The sequence below is a fragment of the Vanessa tameamea genome, chromosome 13 (assembly GCF_037043105.1).
Source record: "Vanessa tameamea isolate UH-Manoa-2023 chromosome 13, ilVanTame1 primary haplotype, whole genome shotgun sequence".
NCBI classification, from domain to species: Eukaryota; Metazoa; Arthropoda; class Insecta; order Lepidoptera; family Nymphalidae; genus Vanessa; species Vanessa tameamea.
In genome coordinates this window covers 5,209,434-5,222,838 of record NC_087321.1, presented here as the reverse complement: position 1 = coordinate 5,222,838, position 13,405 = coordinate 5,209,434, and the positions used below count along the sequence as shown (strand labels likewise).

At 28.9% G+C, this 13,405-nt stretch overlaps 2 protein-coding genes across 2 annotated transcripts; one reads left to right on the top strand and one right to left on the bottom strand.

Annotated features, from left to right (window-relative positions):
• Nucleotides 1–40: 40 nt before the first annotated feature.
• On the top strand, nucleotides 41–711 carry LOC113397865 (TP53-regulated inhibitor of apoptosis 1-like). Its single transcript, XM_026636386.2, has 2 exons — nucleotides 41–302; nucleotides 373–711. Exons 1-2 carry the CDS (start codon nucleotides 156–158, stop codon nucleotides 472–474), a joined length of 249 nt encoding a protein of 82 aa, XP_026492171.1. The 5' UTR covers nucleotides 41–155; the 3' UTR covers nucleotides 475–711.
• A 460-nt stretch (nucleotides 712–1,171) lies between these two features.
• Nucleotides 1,172–2,396, bottom strand: LOC113397864 (transcription elongation factor SPT4). The gene is made up of 4 exons (XM_026636385.2): nucleotides 2,204–2,396; nucleotides 2,025–2,131; nucleotides 1,521–1,576; nucleotides 1,172–1,348 (listed from the first exon to the last, which is right to left on the bottom strand). The coding sequence occupies exons 1-4, from the start codon at nucleotides 2,270–2,272 to the stop codon at nucleotides 1,230–1,232; spliced, it is 351 nt and encodes a 116-aa protein (XP_026492170.1). The 5' UTR covers nucleotides 2,273–2,396; the 3' UTR covers nucleotides 1,172–1,229.
• Nucleotides 2,397–13,405: the final 11,009 nt, after the last annotated feature.

Sequence of the window (13,405 nt, the reverse complement as noted above, 5' to 3'; positions counted from 1 at the left end):
CGAGAAAAAAAAATCTTATAATAATTTAGCTTGGGTCTGACTTTGACAGAGCTGATACTCTAAAATGTCAAAATAGCCGATAAAAAGATCAACCAATATTTGCGATAATTATTGTGGCTAGTTATTTAGTTTATTATATAATATAAGAAAATAAAATGAATAGCATAGGAGAAGAGTGTACTGAATTAAAGAAAAAATATGATGATTGTTTTAATTCGTGGTTTTCGGAACGTTTTCTAAAAGGCGATCATGATGACTCCATGTGTGCTGGAATTTTTAAGGTTTATCAAGAATGTGTAAAGGTGACTCGTACTGTAGATTAGTACACATTATACCCTTTTTATCGATTCATCATTATTATTTTAATTTCAGAAAGCCATGAAGCAACAAAGTATTGATTTCAAAGAAGTAGACAAAGATGTTTTAGGGACAGATAACGAGTTCAAAGTTCCACCTTCCGAAAGTAGCAGTTGACAATCAGGAACCTGCAGCCTCCTATGTTCTTTTAGCCCAATTACTTTATGGCATGTATTTCATTCAGAAGTTTCAAATAATAATGTACTAAAGACGGCTATTACAGAAAATAAAAATTAATGTAGTTGGTTTAGAAAATTGAAACTATGCATTTATTTATGAAATAAAATTTTACAAGTACAAAAAGTATTGTTTAAAGTTGAAATAGTAAGTGCTTTTTATTGATTTACATTGATTTTTATTATGACAAAAAATATGTAATAATTTAATATTTCAAAATTTGTATTGTTAGTGTTGATGTTAAGATGTTTGTGCGGGAGCCTCATATTCAATTATAATTATTAATTAATGAACAAAATCCATGAAATAAAAAATTAAATAATGTACATTTAGTGTCTTCTAACCTTTGAAACAGTTTCTGAGGTTGTAATTTGTGTTAGATACATTTAAATTTTGGTGGCATTTTAAGATTAAATTTATCTTTAAAATAGACTTGTTTATTTAAATAAATATATTTTCAGCCTATGTACTCAGTATTATTATGACATAAACTGCTCACTTAATTGTAACCTGTGTACAAGAATTTATTATAAAATATCACTGATGGTAAAAATCTTAATACAGTTTGAATTGGTATTGCAAGTTCTACCCAAGTTTTTTAATTTTTATGAATTCAAAGATCCAAAACAAACAGTAATATATTAAAAAGATTTATTTAAATTGGTTAATATTGGTCAGGTATTGGTGTTAGTTATTTATCGTTGACTGGTATCCCGAGGTCTGTATGCAATTCCACGGCTTTTCATTTCCCTAATTACCCCTGCTGGGAGACGTCCAGATACTGAAATTGCATAAACTCCCTGACAAAATCGACCTGAAAAAAGTTACCCATTGTTTACATTAATTATCTTTGACTTGCATGTTATAAAGTAGAACATGGAGGATGATTGATTAAAATATTGTTAGGTTAATTGAAAAAGTATAAGCAGGTAAAAAAGTTTTTGAAAGTAGTAATGACACTATTGAGATTCAAATATGCTACTTACTAATTCTTTGCCATTTGCAAACCCAACTGTCTGCAGGTTTCATAACAGCAATCATACTGCAAATTTAAAATATATGTGCTATGTTATACATAGAACTCATAAAACAACTAGATCAGATTAAAAGTAAGTTAAAACAATAGGAAAATCTGTAATAACCATTTTCATGAATAAGTAATGTTTTGACTTATGGAATGAAGATTTCATGGCACTGTACCCAAATATTCATTCAAAAACTTTCAGAATGTCTAAATGCACTACCTATTCTCTAATTTACCTATATTCTAATTTACTTCTAAGATATTTTTGTAAACAATACAGAATACTAATTTAGAGCTGCCCTTTTTATGTTGATGATACAACATAAAAAGGGCACACAAAGGTAGTTTCACTTGAATTCTAAAAATATATAAAGTTCAAATAAAATTGGGTTGATAATGTGTGACCTTAGAATAAAAAAGAAAATGCATTAATTTATTATCCACCTCTAGATGGCATTACACTGACCCATCAAAATTATTACTGGTACAATCATATACATTATCCTTGTTATTTTTCATACGAAGAAATTCATCACAATTGTCGCAACCATCGTATTCGAATTGGTCAAATGTCTGAAAACAAACAAAGAGGTTATCAATAAAATACTTGAAACGAATTCTAAACTTAAAAATGTTTAAAATTACCTTAATTAAGGAACACACTAAACAGGCCCTTAGGCCTCGTAAATCTTTAGGTACTGTGTCTAAAGACATGGTAGATTTTAAGCACTAAACTAAAATATTAATACTTTGTATCCTAACAATTATTAGATCACAAATCAGATCATAAATTCTAAAATCATGTAGGTAAACCTTAAATACCATTGCCATATTATTTATGTCAAAGTCATCGTCAAGCTGACGGAATAGAGAAGTCTAAGATGGCAAATTTATACTATAGATTAAAAATAGCACAAGCAATGCTATATAAATGTTCTAAAAACTGTATTTATATCAAAAAAATTATATTACTTTAAAAGGCGTTAAAACTTTATTACAACAATTTATTATAATTTTATAAAGTAATAATTATTCATATTTTTGTCTCTAACAAAAGTCAAATGGAACTCGCGGAACACTAAAGCGGCGCCGTCAAAAAGTACAAATTCAAACTTCTGTTTGAATTTGACTGAGTTTATTTATTAATGTGCTCTCTTGTATTCAAATATTTTGGGAACAAGTTTTGGCAAAAAGTTATATATTATCTTTTCATGGATATTTTTTTAAATAATTGTTGATTATTTATTATTACTCACATAAAAAAAATATCGTTGGAAATAGGTTTTAGTAAAATAGAATAAAAAGCGTAGAAAAATAAATGGTTATAGACAAATTGTACTTGTTAAAAAAATTATTTAGCTGATTTAAAATGACAATATGTAAAGTTGATCATGTTCGGCTTAAAATTGGTATTTAACAATGGAGATCCAACGGATTCCTGTGTTGAAAATAAAAAATATATTAAGATACTATTTTAAGTAGCCTTAAAACATTCTTTCTACTTTCTATTGCAGAATTGAGATAGTGATATACACTCGGTGATACTAAAGTTACTTAAGTAATTAAAGCCTGCAATGTCGCACAGCTGGATAAAGGCCTGTTTTCGTTTTTTTAAGGAGCTTTTATACCTCGCAGTTCCAATGCGCGTTGAAACTGATAGATTTATATGAAATTGCCTCGTACAAAGCATAATTATACTTCCATATTCGAATAAGTGTTCCAGAACAAATATTAACAGGGAAACCAAAAAGAAAAATCGACTGTTATGTGTATTTACTTCCAAAGTTGATTTACAAGCTCTTCTTATACAAATCATCTTCGTGTAATTTTATGACTTGGAATCACCACTACATTGTGCTTATTAATATTTTTTTATTTGTCTTTATTTTTTTATTTAACCAAATTGATATAAGTACCAGTAGTACTGGAAGGTATTTTCTATTCACGCAAAACATAAAAATGGGCCCTTATAAGTTATAATAGAAGGCATAATAATTGGTTAAATTATTTAAATAAAAATTATTAGTGACAATTTAAGAAAAAATATATATTAATTAGATCTCTATCATATAATTATTAATAATTGGATTTTGGTTAAATTAGATCTTACGTTGAGATTTGTGCTTTTATGTTAACCTTACTTGAATTCTAGCGGCCTCGTTCAAGCCGGCTTATCTGCTCTCCTCTGATAACCTATACATTGATCGTAGGAGTAAGCTAGAAATCTATGAATGAATAGGTGAGAGGTCAAGCCCTCTGCTGATATAATGCGGGCACCGGGCAGCTGCGTGAGGAGGGCACACATCGTATCAAATTAAATCTAATACTGCGTAGTTTATTATTTTAATTGTACATAGTTTAATGGTATAAATAGTTTAATATTAAGAATTTAATAAGCTTTATACGCAGTTTAATATTTAATGATTTCATTATTGTACAGATAGTTTGTTATAAATAGGGCTGTATGTAAGTTAGTGTAAGTGAGGTTTTGAGCTCTAGACCAGAGACAATTAGTACCTAAGTAGGTATATTACAATTAAAAATAAATAAAGATTTAATTAAAACGACAAACACATTAATCCAATACTAGGTGTAATAAAAGTTATGAGTATCTACTTAATAAAATATTAAAATTATTACCTGACATACAAATCTTTAGATCTAACGGGATGAAAAATTTGTACAGGAATTCCTTAGGAACGTAGGTGAGAACTAAGGGGGTTTTAAAATTCTAAATTAATCACTTGAGGCGATTTACTTTTTAAAGTTTGTCATTTCTGGTGTTAGAAACACGAGAATGAGTGTTTGGACTTCGGTTTACGAGTAAAAAACAGTTTTGTTACAGCATTTTTGCCAATTAAAATAATTAAATTAGGGATAAAATTTTGTATGGATGTTCGCCATTTTTAATGTTAGAAAATTATTGAAAATAGTATTTTACTTAAGCAGAAATTCCTTCGCAGCATCTTGGCATGTATTATTGTGTTCCGGTTTTAAGGTTGAGTGAGTTAGTGTATCTAGAGGCACACAGAACTGAATATCATAGATTGATGATGTAAGAAATGGTTAATATTTCTTACAGCGTCGGGTGGTGGTGATTATTTACTATCAGGTGGCAAATCGGTTCCAACTACCTAATTTATAAAATATAAAAATGTGCCTGTTGTATAAGTTAGACGGTATTTACAGTGTTTTAAAAAAACAATCCCATAAGAAGGTGAATTTGTTGATAAATTCAAAATTAAATTGTTGATAAATTCAAAAGTTAATTTTTATTTAAGCTATGGAACAACCTTGCTTTAAATATTCGGGAGGCCAAATTCATAGATTCATATTTTTAGAAAACTTGTAAAAGATTTTTAGAACACTATTTGTCTGAAATGTCTTATCACCAATAATTTCTGTTCTTTTTTGTATTTTTCTTCTTTTTCTCTTTCTCGTTATGTTTGAAAACTTATCGTTTTTATTCATAAGTGTGTAACTGTATAGTACAGTAGGTACAGTACTTAGTGTGTATAACTTTATAGTGTGTATTTAGATTATATACTTGTAATTTTATATGTATTCATAATATATATTTTTTATTGAAATATAATAAGTGTATTCTATATTTAAATTTATTCATTAGTTTTACTTATAGATTAATGTTATTTTATTTATTATTACAGCACCACCCATCTCATATTATATGAGCTATCACCTACACCGTTGATTGCCTGGAAGAGATCGCTATGTAGTGATAAGGTCGCCAAAATTGTACGCTTCGTTTATTTGGGCTGTATCCACGTTTTATGTATTTATTTTCTCTTTGTGGTGTACAATAAAGTACAAAGTATTTACTTTAAATTATGGCATAGATCTTATTGAAAACGTGAAATGTTATTGATTGTTAGGTATATGATTTTAAAACTGAATATGCCTGTATTCAGCTTTAAAATAAAATAAATATAATGTTATTCCAAAAAAGAGTCCTTTTTTAAATCAGTATTCTAATTGTTTTTTTTTTGTATTTTCGGTGAATTTAGGTTTTCAAATTCTAATTCTTAAGAACACTCTGTAGTTTCTAAATGTTACCGATGGAATATCATATCGAATACCTACACAAGTTCATACTATAACTTAATATTAATAAATACCTTTCTTACCTAATAATGATGAAATTTTATAATAATTACCTTTTTGGAAAAATATTATTCGTGTGGAAAGTATAGTTTATTTGTAACCAAATTCCAAATATAATTTAATATTTAGATAATAATCGAATTAGTTATGATATGATTATTTTTGTAATTTCACATAATTGTTCAAGTCCACATACATTTTATATGTTGTTTTCCTGTATTATACTCTTACGCCTCTAGAATTAATATCATATAATTCATGTTTTTAGTTTAATTGTCATATTTGTACCAACATCAAAGATGTTTTACTTCAACCACTGTAAAAGTGACGCGATAACCGAGATTCCTCTTTGCTTATAGAAAAACAATCGGGGGGCGTGTGAAGTACGGAATTTAATGGTAGGTATTATAAAAAATAAATAACATGTAGAAGTTAGGCTTTAATAGTACTAATACTAACTTTCACCAGAATTTTGAAAAATGGGTAACCAAAGGCTGTAAACTAATGGGCTTGTGCTTTCATACACCTGGTATGATGTCTCCTTAGATTATTCATATATCTACATAGATAGAGTGTCGCACTATAAAAGCACTATAACAAACTTGCCAACATTATTATGTTAGTGGGCGTGAAAGCTAGGCTTTATACTCGCCAAACTTCATATTACTTTACTAGTGTACTAAGAACACTTAGTGGCCAACTATTGACCACTATTTTTTCAACGCGTTCTCAACTTTGACAATCCATCTAGACGTAAAAAAAATCAAAGACTGCGCACCTTGGGCTTTACAAACAACTCTAGAGGTATTGCAGACAAGACTATGCTAAATCGGGGTTAGGCGTGGAATTTTTCTACTTTTTATTTCATTTTCATTTGAAAATGAATTCTTAATCATGAAATTCGTGTTCAGCAAGTGACAATACATGAGTGTACAAAATTACAAGGAAAAATGTAGCAAAATTCTTGGACTGCAAATTTATAACAAAAAGTCTACATTGAAGTTGATGACGACGACTTCTGCATAGACGGAATTTTTCATTGTAGAATAGTCTTCCTTGGTGTTATTAGTCTCCGTGGGATTTGTCAGTTGGTCTGGATGGTGTTTCATCAGCTCTAAACTATTAGTGTTTTCTGTTATTGTTTTATGTATACTTTTTTATAATCCGTTTTTGTTTTTAATGTTAAATATAGGCAAGTATTTAAAGAGATGTGGTTCAATTTTTGTTAATTTTCTTTATGACACATATTTCAAATTGCAGTTTATAATAAAAAATTCTCTTATTTTTTTATCTCAGTGACATCTTTCATGACAAAATTGAGGATTTTTTTATGTTTCATCATAGCTACGTCGAATGACATTATTTTTAAAACATGTTTTTTGGTAAAGTAGGTCTGGTCTAAGTTCATTGGTAGTTAAATGAAATATAGGCAAATAAAAAAATTAAATAGATCCTTTAGAAATTCAACTGACAATAGCTTCGTTATGGTGAATATGAGATATAACACACCCACAAATTACATACGTTGAAATTAATGTTATATTACTTACGGACGCAATTATATATACAAGTTTCAGATAGCCGCTGAACCATAGCTTTTACGATAAGCACGATACTATACAGATAATAATTAATTATTATTTATTATCTACAGTACTATTACTGATATTTCAACGTTATTGAATATAAAATTAAGGCATTGTAATTTATGCAGTTCATTCAGATTCTATTGTTTTTTTTATGTTTATTTATTAGTATGAATATTAAAGGCGAGTTAAGACTCATTTTGAAATCATAAACTGAATCATCAAATGGATATGAACTGAGACCAATCAAGATTTTCCATGAGACTTCTCCATCTTCTTCAAAAACCTTTTATGCAAATAGCATAAAAAAGCGGAATGTGATAATTATTATATGATATACAATACATATATAAATTATATATACTTATTTATTTTATTTATTTTTATTAAACGTTCCATTTAATATTATATTATATTCCATTAAACCGTTTATCCTATACGACTATCTATGCAAACGGATGAACTATGAAATTAATTATACAAATGATGTGTTAATTAATAACAATTTGTTGAAAGAAAATCGACTAAGACAAGAAGATCTTTAATAAAACGGTCCCTAATAAAAGAATATTGAACGATATTCAAGTTTTTTTTTTCATAAAGGGCTAGTCGAGGAGTTTTACTATTTTACGCGTATTTTTAATAAGCGATAAGATGTTGCATGCTAAATTGGCCACTTTTTACGCTAATAAATTATAATCATTTTCAAAATAAAATGAATAAATAAAAAAATGTATGTACATAATATTTGACATGGTACCCTACATACACTACAATACCTACTAAAAAATTACGACCGTTGTTAGCTCGAATAAGACGTATATATATATATTTATACCTTCGGGTGTGGAATGTCTAAATGGAACTAATTTAGCATACAAGTTACATTTTCATTTCAATATTGTGGAGAAAGGTTGAGTAAAGGACGACTATTTTCGTGTTTAGATGCGCTTCTTTCATCCTTCAATAAGTTTAACTTAATGTGACCTCTCGAAGGAGAACTTCGATTTAAAATTCACTTTATATCGCAATCAACTAATCTAAGTATCTTGTTTAATATTTGCATTAAAAATTTAAAGGGTTATTGTGTCATAATAATTTAACATGACAATAGTTTATTTAATAAATAATTCTTTGTAATTTTACATCATCAATATTTATCAAATGTTTTAAAAAAATATATAAATATTATTGAATTCCATTCAATAAAACACATTCAGTCATTGAACTAACCAGGAACGATTTTTAGTTTTAAGTAATAAATAATTGATTATCTACCAAACCAATACTGGAGTAGAATAAAAGCCAACCTTCTTCTCAAAAGGGGAGGCCTTAGCCCAGCAGAGACTTTTAAATTTACATTTTATATTAATTATTGTAAAAAAGTACAATAAAATTCATTTCGAATTAATATTTAAAAAAAATGAAATATAGATATTTTAGTGCTGGAATCTAGACACGCGGTAGCGTGTCAGGCAAGTTCAAGTAACAGAACTGGCGAGCAGCACCGTGTGTAATATTACACGAACCATTTGGAGCCACTTTTGGCCACCTCATAACTCAAAAACTTTTTGAGATAAACGTGTCAAATTTGGCTCATATATTGAGACTCGCGTGATACATAGGTGTTCCAAATTTCATAAACGCATCTCAAACGGTTATTTAGATATGAACGTCTAAAAACCGTCATTTTTATCACTGATTGACCTATAGATCAAAACTATAACCTACTTCCAGGTGACCTAGAAAGTTCAAATTTGTCCTGCAGGTTGTTGTTGAAACTGGTAAATTTTTATCAAATATAACGAGTTGAATACCACCCTTAATTTTTTAATTAAAAAAATAGGTTTCGTGAGACTGTAGTAGAGTATGTATATCGTAATTGGGATAATTTAAGTATGTACTCTAGCGCTACAAACGGGGTTCCTTATAGCTTGGAAGAACAATATCGAGCAAGCATGCTGATGTCAGCAAAGGACTGGTGAATGGGTCCAATTGAAAAATAGAGAAGGTACATTGAGACGTTGACAATAGCAATAGCGCACGTAAAATAACAATTCAATTTAAACATAATTTAATTTGCGAACTAGAAAGTCAAAACAAGTTTCAGATATTAAGTAATGTATATGTTCAAAGGAAACAATTCTCTTTGCTCATTGACAGTGCTCTTCTCGACATAGGCTCCTCTATATTTAATAAAGAACAGGCTTACGTTGGCCTCTCCAGAGTTAAAACCTTAGACGGAGTACATCTTATCAATTTAGGTCCAAGTCAAATCAAAGCACAAGAGCGCTATATTGTAGAGTACAACCGTCGGCGCATGTTATACCGCCCCGACTTGGCCTAATTAAGTATAAACAGAAAACGCGTAAAAAAAATCCGGACACTGAATGGGCAATTCACTCGAATATTTCAGAGGTACAAGAAAATATAGAGCGTATCACAAAAAAGACAATTATACTCCGTTAACGTAGGAAAATAGAATAGTTTAACAAAAACCATTTGGTTTTCATTTTGTTATTAATAAGCACCTACTAATAATTTATATACAAAAAGTAGTGATATCCCATCAAAAACATAAATGTAAAAATGAGAGCCAAGTCCAATATTATGATATATACCTTGTTTGTTGACTTCAACGACAAAAGAAGTGAGATCTAAATGGGTGCCAAGTTCAATGGTCCTTTCTGAAATTTATTTATAACTATATAAAATATCATTTCTTCTTATAACTTAGGATAATATATTGTTGCCTAAGGTCTGACTTGGCTAGTTCTCATATACGAATTATATTATAGCCTTCGCAAGATCTAAGCCTGTTACAAATTAATTATAAACACAAATTAAGCACGCAAAAATTCAATGGTACTTGTCTGGATATGAACTCGCAATATCTGGTTAAGTTTCATGTTTTCTAGTGACTGGACCATTGCAGCTCTTAATGTTAATAACTAACTAACTAACTAAGCAATACTGAACTGTCCTCCATTCTTCTTAGATGTTCTGAGTTATAATTTGTTATTATAAACACAAACTACAATTTGTGTTTATGAACATATAGGTTTGTTAACCTTTTTAAGTTATTTTGAATAGACTTTTTTTCAAAATTATTTTGATAAAACAGTTAGAAGAGGATTTATCACAGTGAATCAACCGTTTTGCAAAACTGGGTGTACCGTTTACGCCTAAAATTAGGAAACAAGCCCTTTTATTTTGTGAGAGGTTTAAAATCAAGAATTCTTTCAATATGTTAACAAGAATGGCTGGACGCAAATGGCTCAATATGTTTTTGGCTCGAAACCCATCTATTTCAAAAAGAAAACCCGAGCTAATGAATCCAGATGGAGCTCAAAAAATGAATAAGCCCATTGTAAAACACCATTTTGAAGAACCTCACTTCTTAAAAAAAGAAATTGATAATAATTGTTAGTTTGGCTTTCTTAGGAACACTTTGGCCTTACAAAGTACGGACCCATAAGAAGGCCATTTTAGGTAAAAAAAAAAAGTTTTAAATTTTATTATAAAACGCGTTGGCACGTTATTTGATGTCAATATAATACTCATTACTACTATTTTTAAATAATTTCCATGAATATATTCTTAGTTATAGGATGGTGTTCAAGTAATGTTCGTTGAGTTTTTTATAGATGATAAAAACATATTGAGCATTTAATGTTTCGCTTAAAGGAAAAAGCTTATTATGTAATTTTAGTATAAGCAGTTAGTATAAATTTTTACAATTCTATTTTTAAGTTAAACGACTGATGTATAATATTGGCCTTGTTTGGAGCCGTGTTCCTTGCAAGGCCATTTGGGAGAGCTTAATAAAACTTAATTTTAGTAAAAAGTGATTAAAGCTAGGTTAAAAAAAGTGATTTATATGGTACACAATAAAACAAAGTATTACTTAATAATTTAGTTCCTTCATTTATTTAGTTAATAAACGAATAAAAAGTGCTTACTCGTTAGAGTGGCCTTCCATGGTCCACCCACCTTATGTTAAACTTTTATTTATAAGCTAACCGGTAAGTTCCTTTAAGTGAATGATGGTAACATTCTTTTGGAATAAACATTTTTTTCAAACCTAAAAAAAAACACTGATCCTTTTCGAGGTTTCTAATGTGATGTTGTAAATAAATATATTTTTGTGCTTACATTGCAAACGCTGGCTGAACCCTATATATAGATAGATCAAAATAAAGTACTACAGTATTGTACACCTTAAAAAGATCTACAAAAAAGACCTCGGTGGAATATTAGACATATGCGTCTTTTAGGGGTAACCCACAATAAATATTTTTTATTCTTTACTTTTTACGAAATATAATGGAAATATAAATAATACGATTTTAAGCAATATAGCGTTAATCCTTATACCTTAAATACATTTTGTATTTAATATAGATCAATATGGCTCTTTTAGCGTGTATTTTAAATGAATATTTTCGAAGATATTACAGATTTAAAATGCAGGGACATAGTCGTTTCTTTTGTGTAACGACAAAAAAGCTATGAACGTTGTTTATAAACATATTCTGTATCAGCATTGCACCCGTGCGAAGCCGGGGCGGGTCGCTAGTACAATATATAAATCTCGTTTTACCAGAGCAGTCGGTCCATGCTTCACATAACCAAATAGATGTTTGTTTATTATGAAATCCCAAAACGATTTAATATCTGTAATTTAAAAAATCGTTAATAAAATAACAACTTACTAAACTAAAATTTAGTTTTGATGATTCTATAGATCGTAGAAAGGCAAGAAATAAATAGACGTTTATAAGTTAATCGAAATCAAAGACTTCGAGCTACACGCATTTTATTATCCATGTATTCTTGTATTATGTAACTGAGTAATTAATGTATTTTTAATGTGAGATTTAAATTTATTAATGAACAAAAATAACTTTTGTTATGGACACTAAACGTGGTATCAAAAATATATTTATTCCTCAACAATTATTGTCGTTTTTATACAATGATTCCACAGATATTTTTAACTTGTAACTGATTCTATCAAAGTGATCTATACTATCGTGAATATAGTCAATATTGTTGGAAACATATTGTGACGCAAGGAAGTCGCGAGCCCGAAGTTTCTAAATATTCCGAACAACTTTCTTACAGAATGATGTAGTATATGAATAATATACCTATACTTATACGTAGCCTAAAACTTGTCCTAAAATTATTATTTATTATCAACATCAGTTAGTTGGATAACATATATATGTGTAAGGGGCAATGAGTCTTTCTTCAGTGGAATCCTCATTAATTGATTAAATTATTGAGGATTCCCCTGAAGTCATTACAAAACCTGCAGTATCGGCTATATTACGATCACATAACTATTTTTAAATTAACTTAAATATTTAATTGATCTCTTTTTTATATTATGAAGTAACACTATCAAACCATATATAATAAATAACTTTATTTTAACTATTGCCAGTAACTTAAAATTACTAACAAAGCATCGTGAAAAATTATTATCTATCAACTCGCAATGAACCAACACGGTGGAATAAGGAAATACTTTTTCTCAAAATATGTATAATAATATTTGAATTCTATTTCTCTTTCAATGATTATATACAGTAACAATAATATGTGTGATTTGTTAATTTAGATAGTAACTGGGGTTAATTTTGTCATGTCTATTTTCTGATACAACACTGTGTTGCAAAATATAATCAATTAATCAATCAGTAAACTCATTCTCGTCCAAATATTGCAAGCGTGTAAATCTATACGTATATAAGTATTGTATGATGTAAATTATATATGCAGTGTTTATAATATATGTTCCTATATATATTATAAAAGCTACTAACTAATCTAGGCTAACTAGCTGCTGCCTAAGTTTCACTCACTCGAAGATGATATTCATTTTATTGATAAAAAAAGTTGTTGAATACGAAGTAGTTTTTTTTTATTGAGATTATAAATAGTAGCGTGCTAACAATATTACCTTATTCAACACTACATATCTTAATCCTTTCAGGAACAGTACACAAAACACAGTGGCATAGGATATAGTCCTTTCCAATGGAAGTAGGAAAAAAGATAAACAAACCTTAGATTTACCTATTTCATGCGATTCGCTAATAACTCAGTTATATTGTGCACTACTAAGAGT